This window comes from Mytilus trossulus, chromosome 3, assembly GCF_036588685.1.
Source record: "Mytilus trossulus isolate FHL-02 chromosome 3, PNRI_Mtr1.1.1.hap1, whole genome shotgun sequence".
Classification (NCBI taxonomy): Eukaryota; Metazoa; Mollusca; class Bivalvia; order Mytilida; family Mytilidae; genus Mytilus; species Mytilus trossulus.
This window is the reverse complement of record NC_086375.1, coordinates 63,456,917-63,474,980: the sequence shown is the minus strand read 5'-3', so window position 1 is coordinate 63,474,980 and position 18,064 is coordinate 63,456,917. Positions and strand designations below refer to the sequence as shown.

The following is an 18,064-nucleotide window of genomic DNA, read 5'->3' as shown; positions in this document are numbered from 1 at the left end:
ACCTCACTTCCATATGACAATATGGTATGGATAGGATCTAAAGGATGATCACTCCAAACTTGGTTCATTATACTATGTTGTGAGTACTCACAAACACAGGTTGAGAAGATGCTGACAAAGAAGCGGACAGTGGAATCTAGATTCACTATGTCTTGCTTCTAAGACACAAATGTCCGCAGGCTTTAAAGAGATATGGTTTGCTTGCAAATAAGACAAATATGTACCAGAGACCAAGGGAAAAGGATACTGTATACTCAGTTGGAAATGGCTTAACTCATCAGTCTACCCAACCAAAATGAAATCTTTGTGTACTGCGGATTCATTTATTTTTGTGGGTACCAACTTTCGTGGTTTGATGAAAACTTGCATATTAGTGGATATTTAAATTCGTTGTTTTGGCAAATTCTGCATACATTTCTTTAGAAAATATGTATTTGGTTTCAAATTTAAATTTGTGGAAATCCTTAAGAATTAGTATCCAACGCACATTAATGAATCCAGATTTCCAGAGTACATGAAATATTCCAATAAGGGCAATTTGTGATAACCAAATCCCTGACTTAATGATCTACCAGGCATATTATATATTATGTTAATACACACACCACAAGAAGGGACCAAGGGAACCTCAATGTCCAAATAATATAATTACCTGATAACATAGGACTGACAGATCCTAACACTATCTGTTTTATTTTCAGCGTCTTTTCAACAAGGTTCTCTGAAAAAAAGCAATGTTTATTCATTAATTGATAACGTTATTTAACTGTACCTAAAACTCAAAACTCCTTACTATAAAACTATGATATTATCTTAGAGAAATGGAGGCTGTAGAGCATACACAATGCAATTTCCAATATAACTATTTTTTTCAAGGAGCATAACTCATTAGAATATTTTGTCACAGACTTGATAATTTGTCCGTAATATTGCTTATATAAACCTTTGATATAAAAATCAGGCAAGAATTATTCATATGAGAGCACTTATAATGTTATTTTTTATACAATTAATATTTCAAAGGGAAATAACTCTTTTAAAAAATAATTGATCAGCACTGATATGTAGCTTGTCAGAGATATTGCTGATATGAACCTATGATAAAATCTTCATAAAATCTGGCAATAATTGTACAAATGAGAGTGCTTACAAAGCAATTTTCCATATAATAACTATTCCAAAGGGGCATAACTCTTTAGTATATTAAAAAACCTTAGTGAGCATGCTCACCTACCCCATGTCCCCACATTGTCATTGGAGAAATTAAATAAGTGTAAGAAAAAAAACTGTATAAGAAAAAATATTGAAAAATAATTTCCTGTCAATATGCACATCTACATAGTATATGTCCTTATTATCTACAAAATTTCATGAAATTCTGTTGTGTGGTTTCAGAGGAGTTGCGAAGACAAACTGTTGTAGTAGTACATTGAAGCAAATAAGTTCAAAGGGGCGTAACTCCTAGAAAAAAATTGAATAGTAATTTTCATAACTACATAATATGTCCTTTTCATCTAAAAAGGTTTCGTGAAAATTCCATTGTGTGGTTTTAGAGGAGTTGCGATGACAAGAAACAGGACTGATGAATGGACGGGTCAAAAACATTTTACCCTCTGTAACTTCGTTGCATGGCATATATTAATTAATCAGGACTGATTTTTGAACAAAACTTGACAAAAAAAAAATAATTTAAATTTCTTTTAAATCTTTGTATACATTTTTGTCTGTTCTTATTCATTTAGTAATACCATGGTTATACCTTCAATATAAGGGTTTTGATCTGATTTATCATTTAGATATACCAGAATTAAACCTTCAACATAAGGGTTTTCATTTAATTTAACACGAGGTTGGTTCATTGTTCCAATTCATATAGATTCACCATGGTTATACCTTCAATATAAGGGTTTTCATCTAATTTCAGCTGGATTATTTCCCCTCTTCTCTTCAGGTAAACAGTATGCCATCGATCATCATTTACTAATCTACGAAAACTTAATGCCTGAAAAAAAGTGGTGATATAATCAAAGTTTTTTCAAAATATAGGCAACCAAATTGAAAGTTTTTTCCCAAAACTAGTCTCGACATTATCTAGAAAAATATATATATATATCTGTCCATTTAAAGTAGAACATTCAGTAATCGAAATAACGGTCAACTATAATAAAATCAATATTTATCTCAAACTGTCAAATTTGTATCTCAAAATTTTTAGAAGATTACTATACACATACAAAAACAGTAATATCTATCCATTCTTAAAAGGAAATGATGATGGATTCATTTTTTTCTAAGACAACATTTATACAATTGATCAATTTTATTAAATGACTGCAATGTCATAAAGTTATTATCAGACTGCAAGAACAGGACATAACACTTAAAAGTGAAGCCAACGTAAGACAACATTACATAATATAAAATGATGTCAGATGTGCTTATTAGTACAAGTCAATCAACTATATGGGGTTGCACGCAATGTTCGGCAAAGTATTCTCCCACTTGTGATAAGGCATTTACAAACAGAGATATGGGTATATATGTCTACAGTACATTCAAATTGGAAAAATCATCTTGGAAAAACATAATTTTACGGAAAAGATATTAGTCTATAAAATGTGTCAAGCTGGATATTGTCCAATGCAAGTAATCAAATGTTTACTAGAAAATTTGTAATTTGTTAACAATGATGTAATCAATGTATTCTAAGTAATGGATATCCAACCAACGACAAACTGCGCTTTTATTTTTGGTCAACAAACAATTGACTCGCCCACAACCCCTTAGACTCAGAAACAAGAAATTATTAACTCAGTTATTAATGCTATTAGTTTCACAGAGGTGGTCTTTAAATTTGTTCAGGATGTAATTGAAGATTGTAACACTATCAGAAACCGTAGTAATATAGTAATTGATCAATGATTGTGAGCCATTCTTTATTGGACTCATTTACATAATATTTTGTCACTTGATGTTTGACATTCAATAATGTATAATTAGTCATGGTCCAGTAAATTAACCAATCAAAAATCAATATGGCTGATGTTTAACTACCTGAAATCTGAGATATGATAAGCAAACTATTACAAATTAATGTTAGAAATGGACTTTTTAATTAATATCGTAGTTGTGATAATGTTTTATACCCTTTTTTCACGCGACTACGATAGCTGCTCATGTAAAATTCAAACATTGCTGAGTTTATTGATTCAGTCATTATTAGGAAATACATATTTAACACACCTTTCAAGTTTTTCTCCCCTTGGAATTCTTCTGAACTATTGACGTAGTATTCTAAAGTACAGAATAATTATTCAACAACAAATTTACTAATACGAAAAACATTATCCTTAATTATATCCTTTATTAGAATTGTCTTGGAGGCATCCCATACATGGGAATTATATTAAACAACTATACAATCTCTCACAACAATATGCTATCAATACCTTGGAGCTTTGGCCTATCTTGATATCGAGCTTCACGGAACCAGATTCCAAATACAGCTCCATCTTATCAGGGGAGTTATCTGACGATGTAATAAACAATAATCCATTTTTGTGAGTTGTCCTGAATCGTAATGAGATATCTTCGGCTTCTGTTATTGATGTGTCGTCCATTGTTATCTTTAAGAACTGGTTCCCATTAAATTCAAGCGTCGTGGCACCTTAACAGAAAGTTAAACCTTAATCAGTTTTGTATGTTTTTAAATGAACATATAAATTCTCAAAGGGCGAGTCTACAGACAAATGCATGGAAACAGAATAATATGTAATTTAACTGGGTTAAAAAATATGATAAATGTCTTAAAAGTTATCTGAAGGAAAATGATTTTAGCTTTTTAGCTTGTTTTTTGTTCATGAGCTTTAGCCTTTGTTTGTCCTCCAACTGCTTAAGTGATGTTATTTTACATTTTCTTTACAAGAATAAAATTCTTACTTTGGGAAATTGTAACTTGGAAAGAGAGTTGTCTCATTGGCACTCATACCACATTTTCATATATCTAAATGTATATAAGGGCACACACAAAAAGGAAATAAAATATGTCCGAGAGATGAAGGAATATAATACTTTCATTGGACTTTCATATTCACAGGATTTGTTAGTGGGCAACAGATACATTACTAGTACATAAGCTTCTTAACCATATACTGTACAATGTTGACTTATCAATTTTATTGAATCACATCCTGTCTACTTGGCTTAGTCTTTATCTGCTTTAGACAGAATTCTTTGGAGTAGTTATATATGTTCTGAATTTGTAAATGATTAATAAATTGATAGTTATCTAAAGTCCAGTGGGAAATATTTCATGTCTATTTTACATTCAACTGATAACATTTGAAATATTAGTGGAATGAGAGAAGGGGCACATAAAAATCAGTTTTATGGTAACTTGATTTGTAATTGGAGAGATCAAGTGTAAAAGCATAAAGACATTTATAAAATGTATAGCCTCTTTGGGTATTTTTTTGTACTTTTCAATATCATCTATTTATATGTTTACCTTTCTGACAGATAGGTCCTGTGTAATCTGTCCCACGACAGTCACACATATACCGATTCCATCCCTCATGACACACCCCATGATGGAGACAGGAGCCCTGGTTACACTGAGGTTCCATTACTTTACAGAAATCCTTGATGGTTGAGATCATCTGTTTTCTGGCAGCTGTGATCAAGTCTATTTTATTCCCATTCATAACTAAGTCATGTAAACAACCAACAAAACCATTGCTTAATATTGCAGCCCATATTCCTATTCGTTGTTGAATAGATCTGTCGATACCCCCAACATACAGCTTACTATCCAGATCTAGATGGTTGCTTGGACCTCCTAGTGCATATGTAATTTTATTCCCATCTAGAAGAATATGACCATTTTTACCAGCATGATGCAAAGAGACTGAATGTGGTTTACCATCACTAACATACTTCATTTTCACTTTTTCTGTTCCTGAACCTAAATTTATCAAGAAATTCAGATTACCGTCTAAAATTTCAAATGCAAAAAAGTCTTCATTTGTTAAACCATAATTGTACATTAGGACACCACTAAGCTCGTTAGTTTGGAAAGTAAATGAGATACTCCCTCCATGTATACCAACTTCCCACCTTGGTAACACGATGTAAGAATCGGGTGTTGTAAATGTTACTGGCTGGGATTCTACCATATCCTGGCATTGATTGAAGATCACATCACCAAATACAGTCAATTGACCATCCATTGCCATCGTTGTGATATCCATAGATATTTTATTACTACTGTAAACAACCTAAAACAGAAAAGTTGACTGTTGTTAGAAAGCAATACTCTAGATTTAAAAGTACTTTGAGCTTGCTTTCAATTACTGTGAGCAATCTTCAATATTGTTTTATTAACCTGTAGTTTTGTTTTGCTTCTACTAAATACATGAAGCATCTATAATACTGATATATATATTTTATAGGGTTAAAAAAAATCTAGATTGGTTCTTACTGTGCACTTTGTGTGGTACCTTTTGACGTATCTCTGATTAAGATCAAAAGGAGGAAATTTTAGAACATCTAAATTTAAGAAATCCAGTTGACATGGGTTTTTTTTTAAATATTTTACATGTAGCATTTTTATGCTTACACAATTTGGTTTTTGATAACTTATCTTAAGTAGAAAATTTAATAAGTTTGTCTTTACAAAGGGGACATTTAACAAGAACCACTCATAGATCTTTACCAATGACAGTTTAAACCTTGTCCTTTGAAGAAAACTATATAGATTTAAGAACATGTGGTATGAGTGCCAATGAGACAGCTCTTTCATCCAAGTCACAATTTGTAAAAGTAAACCTTAATAGGTAAAAGTACGGTCTACAACACTACACACCAAATTGCAAGCAATAAAGGGCCCAAAAAATCTTAAGTGTAAAACCATTCAATCCATAGATTTCTTATGTAACTTTATTTCTTTATATTTGTAGGGTTATAAACTTTTAAACAATCTATGCAGTATTTAATTAGGTAGATAAAAGGTATGAGTGAAAAGTAAAAGAGGAAGCGGTTAAGTTAACAGCTAAATTACATGTGTTTTATAATTGCACTAATTTTCATTTCTGCGAATATTTTTTAAAATTTACCCTAATAAATTTGTCTATAAGCACTCATTTACCAAAAACACATGCAAAACATTTTTTTTTTATATAAAACATTGAAGCTATCACAGGTTAAACCATTTTGGTCTGCTGATATAAATATCTTCTGTTCACCACATGGAAGTAGTAGTGAATTAAAAGAGCATACTTTTTCTAAAACTGTTTACCTTATCACTAAAAAAGCACTTAAACATTTTTTTTGTACATAATGTAGTAGCACACACAATGACTGCATATGAACATGAATTGTTTTACATTGTGATCATTTCAGTGCCAGTTTACAGCTAACTATGAAGTATCAGTTGTACCCATTGTTGAAGGCTTTATGTTGACCTATACTTATACACTTCTTTGTCATTTTGTCTCAGGGGGAGGGGGGGGGGGGGGGAGGGAGTTATCTCAATTGGCATTCACACCATATCTTCTTATTTTAAATTAATGCATTACATGTAACACATTAATAAGTCCACTCTGACAGACATTTTGTAAATGACACTTCTAATGTTCTTTGATCAGGTAATTTAACCTCTTAGAAACATCTGATACTTTTCAGGAACAATATTCTTTTTAATGCCAATAAGGATATTCATTAAATATAATTTATTAATGTATTTGTTAGTGTTTGGTTGTGCAAATGATCTATTTTACAGTATCAACAAAAACAAGCTTCAGGATGTATCAAAGTACCTGGCCACGTTCACTTGTGTTTTTGTCCATCTGATGAGTTAAGATTTTTTCAACTGATTTTTATAGTTTGTTCTTATGTTGTTTTAGGGTTGGTATCCTGCTAACATGTTTAACCCCGCCACATTATTTATGTATGTGCCTGTCCCAAGTCAGGAGCCTGTAAATTCAGTGGTTGTCGTTTGTTTATGTGTTACATATTTGTTTTTCGTTATTTTTTTTTACATAAATAAGGCCGTTAGTTTTCTCGTTTGAATTGTTTTACGTTGTCGTATTGGGGCCTTTTTTAACTGACTATGCGGTATGGGCTTTGCTCATTGTTGAAGGCCATATGGTGATCTATAGTTGTTAATGTCTGTGTCATTTTGGTCTTTTGTGGAAAGTTGTGTCATTGGCAATCACACCACATCTTCTTTTTTATATTTGATCAAAATCAACGACCAAAATATGAAACATTTTACCTAATAAACAAAAGCATCATACGATCAATATAAAAAAATATTTCAACAGGAAGAGTGGAGGGTAGAACCTCTTATTTTTATGTAATGTGTAACCTCACAAGATAAAATTTAGATTACTAAGTAAGTATTAGGTAAAAACTGCTTGAACATATGAAATAATATTGTAAATTATAAATGCAAAGGGTTTTTCACGCCCGTTAAGTAATTCTCAAGTATTCATTAGTTCATTATATGTTCATTTACTGAAGGTTTTTTTGCTTGTAATGATTTCCAATGTGCCATGACATTTGATTAGAACTTTTTGAAGATCCAGTCTTGCATTAATTGTTTTCTAAGGAAAATATTCCCTTGGGACATGTCTTTTCTTATTACTGTTTCTCATGTTGTACATGCTTCTCTGTGTAACAAACAGTTTAAAAAACAAATGAAAGAATGCTTCATTTACAAATTTCAAGGAAAGTATTATAGTCTCATTATAAACTTAAATGCATATGGCTGTACGCCCACAGGAATAAACAGCATTCCTAAATGTTTGTCATGATGACAAAATCATAGGACATGGCTTAAAAAATTTATGATAAAAGGCAACTTATTCAAAAATGATTTATTTTTGAAGAGCATTTTTCTTTAATATCTAATATGAAAAGTACATGATGTAATTCATTTAATACTCATTACTTTCTTACAAAACTCATAACATTTTTCTTCTTTTGAAGAGTACTACTTTTTAATTTTCATATTCCAAAATAATTAGAATTACATGCTGTTTAATTGGAACCTTCAGTTCCATTTCATCTTGATTAAAAACTGCAGTCAGTGAATAGAATAATTTCTAATGTTTTAGTAATGACTAACATTCAGAGATAAAATCAAAAATCCAGAAGCGAAAATAAAATTTCAAACATTAGTAAATACCCAGCTAGGGATTCAATCACCTTTAAAATACAATTTTCAGATAAAACACCTGATGCTCACTTGTCTAAATGTTTATTTTGTCTGCCTGTGCGGTTGCTTATTTTCTAAGTTAATCCATAAAAGTGCAAACAAACATGGGAACTTTAAAAATAGAAGTAGAACATAAAAAATTCAAATCCCGGATAATGAAGTGAAAGACAGTTCCGAGTAGTGCAAAGTACACAGTACTCTAGATTACATTTATAATTCTGCAAAAGTACAATTAAGCTTTCCTGTGGGAAATAGAAATATTCTGATCTTTTTGTCTCTGATCTAGTGTTATTCTCCTCATAGCTCAAGAGGTATATTTGTTTAATGTCATTATCCCTTTCTTCAATCAATTTTGTTTTCTTATCATTAAGACAATAAACCTTAAGTTCAAGGCATGTTGGAATTTAAAATTCACAGTGAACAAAAAGATAGGAACTAAAAAATCTTCACTTTTCAACTGCCTCTGATGACAAACAATTTAAAACTTTACCTTTTTAAGACATCCTTTAAAATTGTGTGTAGGTCTGTTTTTGTAAAGTGGACTAGGTCCTCCACCAACATACAATGTAATGATATGTAACATGACATATGACCCTAAAGTAGTCCCGTCAAGTCTATGTGAACCATCTACCTCTACATGGATCTAAAATAGAGAACAAAACTTTAAGACATAATCAAATGTTGATATATTAACTTATTCATGAAGAAAAAAATGTTCTTTACTCTCCATCTTGCAAACTAACAGTTCTTTTGTAAAAAGCAGAGTACCTCTCATATTCTTTACTTCTGAAATTATTTAGTCCACTGTTTTGACCATATTCAAACCATTTCTAACTCATGGTCAGGATACAAAATCATTAAAAAAATTGTTTCAGTAGCTTCATTTAATTCTAGTGAATTGAGGAAAAATTGTATTATTTCTTTTTTTGCCCAAGATTTAATAAAAGACTAAGATAAATGTAAACTATGTTGAAATAAAATTGAGAAAGGAAATGGTGAATATGTCAAAGCGACAACCACCCGACCATAGAGCAAACAACAGACGAAGGCAACCAATGGGTCTTCAATGTAGCGAGAATTCCTGCACCCATAGGTGTCCTTCAGCTGGCCCCTAAAATATGCATAATAGTACAGTGACAATGGACGTCATACTAAACTCCGAACTATACACAAGAAACTAAAATTTAAAACCACACAAGACTAACAAAGGCCAGAGGCTCCTGACTTGGGACAGGCGCAAAATTGCGGCGGGGTTAAACATGTTTATGAGATCTCAACCCTCCCCCTATACCTCTAGCCAATGTAGAAAAGTAAAAGAATAACAATACGCACATTAAAATTCAGTTCAAGAGAAGTCTGAGTCCGAGTTAAAAGTTCGTTTTTATTCAAGAAATCCATAAAACTTTGTATCAAAATGATTACACTGTATCTGTTTATCGCAACACTTTGAAAGTTTAGTCAAAGTTATGCTCCTAGTTTGAAAGCCTTCTAAAGCTGGGTCTTAGATTAATCTTTTATGCTCTTATTCATCTTAATCACATGCTAATGACATTACAAAAACCAATCAAAGCTTTTTGCTAAGGAAGTGAACATGTAAGTTAACTGTCAAGTCTGAAAACAATGAGCAACAGCCAACATTGTATTACAAGGTACTCATCTCTCTCAAAAGGTAAAAATAAACCAAATGACACAGAAATTAACAACTATAGGTCACTGTGCAGCCTTCTACAATGAGCAAAGCTCACACCGCATAGTCAGCCATAAAAGGATTTGATAAGAATTTAATACAAGGGAATTTTGGGTAGAAAAAAGTTCTTGCTGTTCTGATCCGTATTAGATCCAGTATACAGCATCAATGGATCACTGTATAACATTTTTTTAACAACATCTTTATAGTTTTAACTGAAAATTTGAATTAATTAGAACTGATGTGTTTGCAAATTTGTCACCAGCTTTGAAAGCTCCAATTGCTATAAGTCTGTAGATCTCCTAAATTTAAAATGTGTCAAATATCTCTATTCCCCTGTAAAAAGTTCTATTCTTATAGGATTAAATGTGGCGATATCACAGCTTTGAACAGGACAAAGTATACTTTCCTAATTGATTTTTGTACATCTGACAGATAAAGACAATGCTAGAAGGAAATTGAGAAAATGATCTTTTAAATCAATTAAATAATTGTCAGACATAGATAAATTACTGTTTGTTTTCCCCAATGGTACTGTTCTAATACTATATAACTCATCAATCTTAATGCTGAAAAATGAAAGACCTGTTTTCCTTTTTCTTGATAGTCATCATTGTAAAATATAAATATATCAATACAAACTAGTGCTTTCTTTTTAAATATACCATTACATGTATCATCATATTTACTTAGCTGGACTATGGTTTTGAGTGTATGATGATTTTGAATACCTTTACCCATATTACCCCGGTACTTGTTTAATAGCTATTTAATATTTATATGTAAGTGTTCTAGTATAGCAAGAATATAAGGCAGAGAACACAGGCAGGTCAAAATGGATTCTTGTTAGAGAAGCAACAAATTAGGCATGTTTCTAGATAAAAAGTTAAATAATTGAATAGATTAATGATTTCAGTATTTTGGTGCTGGAAAGGCTTTTTTCAGAAGTAAATGATATCTTTATTAATTATTCTAAGGAAACAAAATGCAAAGGCTAGGTCTATAAGAGCATAGAGAAGCAAAAATAAAACCCAAAGAAAATGTGTCAAGGAATTTGAATACTAGTGTTTGTTTTCAAAGTAGGACTTTTAAACTATTATAATGAATTAGTATAATAATACCAGTTTCAAATGAAGAATGTACACTGCCAAATTGTTACCTTAAAGTTCTTAAATATCAATAAAGCATACAACAATAATTTTATATTGCTCAAGGTGGATGTTTAGCATGAAGGGACCCTTATGCTTTAATTTTTACAATAAGTAAGGGTAATGAGTACTTAGAGGAAAGATACCCTTAACAATTGTCATATCAGATATCCTGTAGAGTATACAGAGTCATAAGGAACAAACATTTCCACAATACTTCTGACACAGTAAACAAAACAACTAACATGCAATGGTTGCTAATCACTGGTATTAACTATGCAAGGCTATGTATCTCAATTAGCATTCACTTGTTTGGATCAATGAGAGTAAAACAGGAAAGAAACACACTTTGATTAAATAATTCAAAAACATGTACATTAAGACAATGCCCTTAATCAAGATAGATGACTGACATGAGAATTCCTTGAAAAATAAATGAACCTCAGATATTTTTTTACCATCCTTGATTTTGCATGATGTAATTAAGTAAGCTATAATCTTTTATTTTCTTCCTTAAATGTAAGTAAAAATAATCAAATTAATCCTTAGATGTACAATATACCAGGAGTGTTTCTGATCATAACCTGAACAACTGAGGCTAATTATAATGTCAATTTTATCTGAATTCAACCTTCAACTATGGGCACAGCATCACAATAAGTTTCCTGTTGAGATTTGAAATTACTGACTTTTGCCTCATTACTTCTTACTTTTTCCACACAAGGAGTAAATAATGGGATTTAATTTCAGCCTGACCCAAAATACTGTTGAAGTGTATAGTGACAAGTATAGGTGCCAAGGCTAATGGATAAAACAATTAAATCTAAAAGCAACTACGAGAAAAAACCATCCTGCGTAAAAAACATTGTATAGGGCAATATTCATCTAATGCTTAATGTTCATTATATTTCTAAATGCTGTTTTTGGTGTTGTTTTTATATAACGCAATACTACCTGTAATTGAAAATTTAAGATTCTATTCTGTTTCGTATAAATAACCGACTTAGAGTTTATATCCCTTGGCAGTTTCTAGAATATTTACTGACACTTCTGTGTTGTTATCCAATCACAAACCTTTGCAATCCATAATATTTATATATATTACCAAGGTGTATGTAGATACAGGTACTGAATCAAAAATGTTTATAAGACTAAATTTGTTTTGATAAGGCATAATTAAACAATTTTTTGTTGTCTTCACAAGTGGGTCTCCATATTTTTGTTCTGCTTCTGCTTCTGCCTGATAATGGCCACAATCAAGGAGCTGCTTATTATACCATGACTTAGGTGTGCATACAGACCCCCATCCCCCAATTTGATAATTTAGTTCAGCTTTGTCAGGCCTTGACTGACAGAGCTGATGCTACCCTCAGGAGGGAGAGCTTTCAAATCCCTGATTGTTCTCAGGAAAAATGAGTATTTCCTGTAATCACTTCTGGATGCTGGTATTTGGAAACTTTTGTCGTGCATGTTCCTTGACAGTCCTGTTGGTTTCATAAGACGACCTTCCTTAGTTACAGCCAATTTGTTGTATTCTATTTTATAGAGCATAGTTAGTCTTGCGTTTTTGCACCTTTTTACTAGAGATGACCATTTCAGGTTCTCAATCATTTTGCTGACACTTGAGTGATTATGGTGTTTGTTGGAAACATATCTTGCTGCTTGTCTCTTGGACCATTTCTAGACGATCTATTTTGGTGTTAAAGTTTGGGTATCATACTGGACTAGCATACTCTATTATTGGTCTTGTGAGGCTTTTGTATGCATTTTCTTTGACTGTTAGATGGAGGTTTTTTAACCATCTGAGTAAGACAATGGATTTATCTATTCTAACCATTATTCTATAAACAGAAAACAAGCAAAGACAAAAAAGAACAGAAGTCAAATTAATTTGTGGCAAATTTCAATTTAACTGCTTTTATAGACTATAGTTTTAGAGAACACAATCAAATGGAAAATAAAATGATAATTGGATTCATAACATAATTACTTGTCTAATAATTCTGGTCGCCAACTAATTCAACCTTCGCTTAGGTTAATATAGATTTTCTCTTTTTTTATCCCCATTCAACTGACTTTTTACTCAGTTTTCATCTAATTATATATAGGTTTCACAAAATTAAAGCCTTCTCCCTGATAATTAGTAGTTCTGTAAATGGTATTTTCACAAACCTACAACTCAATTCATGGATTCCGAGAACAAAAGTTCATCTTTTTGTCACAGTAATACAAAAACATGGCACTTTTCTACTGTTTGATTTGACAATCACATGACATACAATTTAATTAGCTAATGACCATGCAGGATGACACACAAACATAAGACAAAGCGTGCAGTGTTGTGGGGGGACATGCTTACTTACTACTGCTTTAGCATTCCCTGTAGTGAGCTGACGGCAAAAAAGTAAAAAACTCAAACATGATGCAACTATACAATACTACTGTGGTTTTAAATTAAATGTGTGCAATATTTAGCAATTTCAATAAGAGGTGCCCATAATTTGAACATGCAAGCAATATTTAGGATAAAAAATTGCTAAAATCACTTATTACATCTGCATTCACATTCATCACTCAACTTTATTTTTCTCTAGAATTTTAGATTTTAGTATTGAAAAAAAGTTTTTTTAAAATAAGTACACAACTCATTAACTTCCTCACAACCATCCTAACATTAATGTTTAGTTTTATATTTATTGGATTTTATTACCTGGTAATGGGGACCAATATTTTTATTAAAGTTCAGGGTAAAATGTAAAATATCAAGACAGATTATTTTCATTTATGATAGTGTTAATAGTTCAATTCAAATTCTATAGTTTCTCGTTTTTTTTTCACTTTTACATCAGTGATAACTGTCAAGTCTCATAAAAAATGTATAAACTCAGTTCCAGGGCTTAACACTGAACCAGTTCCTGGATATACCAGTCACGTAAATCTATAGTGAATAAATATTTAAAAGCAAATATCTCAAAAGGATAAGGTACCATAAGTCAGCTTCAATATCACAATGGTATTATAAAATTTGATTTGTGGTTTTTCCTGACCATTAGCTTTACTATCTGGTGTGTCCAATGACTTTTTGTAGATAATTAATCATTGTGACTTATTTGATAGTTTTTTCTCTCAACCTTTTGCATAAATTGCAATTACTTTAACTTATCTTGACCTTAATAAAATTTTGTTACTAGTAAGGCCTTTTATAGCTGACTATGTGGTGTGGGCTTTGCTCATTGTTGAAGGCCGTACGGTGACCTATAGTTGTTAATTTCTAGAGAGTTGTCTCATTGACAATCAGAACACATCTTCTTTTTTAAATTCAACAATAAGTCATCCAATTATAATTAAGAGTATTATTGTATCATTTTAATTTGACAATTTAACAGACCAAATTAATCTGCCATGGAGTTTTTTTCCCCCTATTTTCTTGTCTTTGATTTTGATCTTATTTTAAGATCAAACTACATGAGATTGTGTTTTTGCAACATCTGAATTGCGAAATATTAAAAAAAACTCTTACGAAAATTTGCCACTTAACATTTCACTACTGTTACTATAGTGTGATATACTGATTAAAATAGGTGTAAATATTACATCATATAATCTATTAAATAAAATATAAAGAATAATAATTAATAAAGCTTGTAGATAAAAATATTTCACAGTGCTGACTCCAAATGACCAATGTTTATCAGAAATGAATGAACAAAAACTAAGATTTTTTCTCACTGATAGTACAAAATTGTATAATATTTCGATCGACAAATAGATCATATAAAATATCAAATTTCACTTCACTGCAATCATAAAGCATATCTGCAACAAATAAGCCAATATTTTTCACCTTTTATGTTGATTTTCTTCTAAAGGATATTAATTTTCTCTGACAGAATTTAGAGAGAATTAATTTCCTGCAGACAAATATAATTACTTTTGGGGTCTTGCACTTATAAAGTAGATGCAGTCCAATTAAAAGAACGTCTAGATTTCTGATTCTAGACTATATAATTGACAATGTTATCATAACGTCCCAAATCTATTAGATTTATTTCTCTATATTAATTTACTTATGAAAACTAAAGGTGATAATATATATTCTGTCAGTTGCATCAGTGAGTCTCATTTCTCTCATTTGGTCATTCCCATAGACATGATAGAAGGATGCAATCCACCATTTAGCAACGTGGAAAATATTGCCTAAATAATTCATAGTTGCTAGTAATTTGTATGAGACAAATACATCAACCATCATATGGTCATATGTCTCTCAATTTGTACAGAATGAGCAAAGACAAGGTAGCATGTGCTTACAGAACATTACAAGAATGTGTCTAAATACATGGATGCCCCACTCGCACTATCCTTTCCCATGTTCCATAGACCCTGAAATTGGGTAATAATCTAATTTTGCATTAAAATTAGAAAGATTATACTATAGGGAACATATGTACTAAGTTTCAAGTTGATTGGACTTCAATTTCATCAAAAACTACCTTGACCAAAAACTTTAACCTGAAACTCCCACTTTCATTTTCTATGTTAAGTTGACCGTGAAATTGGGGTTAAAAGTCTTATTTGGCTTAAAATTTGAAATATCATAACATAAGCAACAAGTGAACTAAGTTTCAAGTTGGTTGGACTTCAACTTTATTAAAAACTACCTTGACCAAAAACTTTAACCTGAAACTCCCACTTTCATTTTCTGTGTTCAGTGGACCATGAAATTGGGGTCAAAAGTCTAATTGGGCTTAAAAATTAGAAAGATCATATCATAAGCAACAAGTGTACTAAGTTTCAAGTTGATTGGACTTCAGCTTCATTAAAAACTACCTTGACCAAAAACTTTAACCTGAAACTCCCACTTTCATTTTCTGTGTTCAGTGGACCATGAAATTGGGGTCAAAAGTCTAATTTGGCTTTAAAATTAGAAAGATCATATCATAAGCAACAAGTGTACTAAGTTTCAAGTTGATTGGACTTCAGCCTCATCAAAAACTACCTTGACCAAAAACTTTAACCTGAATGGAGGCACAGACAAACGAACGGACGGATGAACAAAAGGAGCCACATACCAGAAAACATAATGCCCTTCTACTATTGTAGGTGGGCATAAGGGGCATAAACATTTTGTGTTTCATAGTGGAACTCATCAAACTGGTTGTAAAGTGGTCAGGTTTCAGGAAAATTTTTGAAATCTAATTACTCAGGTAATGAATCCATGGAAGAAAGATTGTTTTCCTACTGCAAATTACTAAATGTAAGATAAAATGAGCATCATGGCAATACTCGGAAAATTTTATTTGAAAGTTTTTTATAAATTTGTTACTCAACATTAAAGCTAATTTTTCTTAGTGGAGTGTCTGCTATAAATGACTGTATAATTTTAAAAGTTTGAAAACAGTCTCTTAAATTTCATCATGCCTTCTATAGAGGAAATTTGTTAGTTAGTGACACGATATAACAATCATAATATTGTATGCATAGGACTTTTTTCTCAGAATGCTAGTTACAGTACCTCCGGAGGAAATCAATGTAGTCATCGACATGTCATTTTATGCTTCAATAGCATGTAGAATATAAGTTCAGGAAAATTCTTGTAATGGGCACTTTAATTGATGTTTTAAATTACTTGCATCACATTTTAAGTCGACTTTAAAAAGTATTATCATCACAAGAAGTGGTCAGCATCTAGTTTAATTCTTTCAAATAAACAGACCTGCAGCTAAAAGTTGCAGTCTTTTAAACAATTTACCACATGCACTTAAAAGAATATAATAACTAGGAATTTGACATACAGAAAACTAAAGCTATAGTTTGTAATTTTTTAAAGCATTTTTTTATCACAAAAGATTTATACTACATACTGGTATACTTGGAATCAGCACTATGAATACTTAAAGTGTAGTGATAAAATGTGCATCTTTAAGAATAAAGTATACTTCTTTTTTTGTTACCTCTCTTGATTTTCTTCTAACCACTAGATGGTGCCACTGGTTATCATCAAATCTGTAGCCATTGGCTGGTAAAAGTTCTTCCCATGGTCCAGACCCTAAGTTAACTCTGACAAACACACCTCCATTTCTTAGAGTGATGATGATATGGTCTGTCATATCACCTAAAAAAAGGACAATACAAGTTTGACTTGGCAGATAACCTTAGCCGTATTTAGCACAGCTTTTTGGAACTGCTGGTCTTCGATGCCTTTCAACTTTGTACTTGTTTTTGCTTTCAACCTTTTTTGATCTGAGCGTCACCGATGAGACTTATGTTGATGAAATGCGCATCTGGCATATTAAATAATAAGCCTGGTACCTTTTGATAGTTATTATTTGTGTGTTTTTCTGTCCTGTATGTTCAATATTTGTATTGAAGTCCTGTCTTGAAAAGTTGTCATTTTTAATGTTATATTTAACATTTCCATAAAAGCAGGAGGTTTGGCTGGCCACAAAACCAGGTTCAAACCACCATTTTTTCTTAAAATGTCCTGTACCAAGTCAGGAAAATGGCCATTGTTATAATATAGTTCGTTTCTGTGTGTGTTGCATTTTAATGTTGTTTTTCTGTGGTGTCGTTGTTCTCCTCTTCTATTTGATGTGTTTCCATCAGTTTTAGTTTGAAACCCGGATTTGTTTTTTTCTCGATTGATTTATGAATTTAAAACATCGGTTAACTACTGTTGCCTTTATTTAATGCAGTCAACAATAATGTAACTGTAATGTATAACACCGCAAAACAATTTACCATCTTTGGTACCATCAACAATACACAAAGCTTCCATACCAATTAAAAGAGAGTACATGTTGAAATGCCAAGCTTGCTAAATTGTTATTAATAAAAGTCATTGAGATCAATGTCTCTAGGTATTGGAAAAACTGTATACCATAATCTATCTGTATACAAAATATGGATTATCAAGCTCCTCTACAATCTAAAAGAAAAATCTTCATAAAATAAGTTACCACTCTCAGTTCAGAGGTCAAATATGCAAGATTTACATATTTATGTCATGCA

At 31.5% G+C, this 18,064-nt stretch overlaps 1 protein-coding gene across 1 annotated transcript in view; it reads right to left on the bottom strand.

Moving 5' to 3' along the window:
• Window positions 1-18,064, bottom strand: part of LOC134712087 (neurexin-1-like) — a 91,675-nt gene that overhangs the window by 26,090 nt on the left and 47,521 nt on the right. The window contains exons 5-11 of the mRNA XM_063573238.1: window positions 17,008-17,168; window positions 13,417-13,443; window positions 8,709-8,861; window positions 4,508-5,276; window positions 3,450-3,667; window positions 1,894-2,002; window positions 653-721 (exon numbers count right to left, since the gene is read on the bottom strand). Coding sequence (XP_063429308.1) covers window positions 653-721; window positions 1,894-2,002; window positions 3,450-3,667; window positions 4,508-5,276; window positions 8,709-8,861; window positions 13,417-13,443; window positions 17,008-17,168 — 1,506 coding nt within the window. The remainder of the gene's footprint in view (window positions 1-652; window positions 722-1,893; window positions 2,003-3,449; window positions 3,668-4,507; window positions 5,277-8,708; window positions 8,862-13,416; window positions 13,444-17,007; window positions 17,169-18,064) is intronic.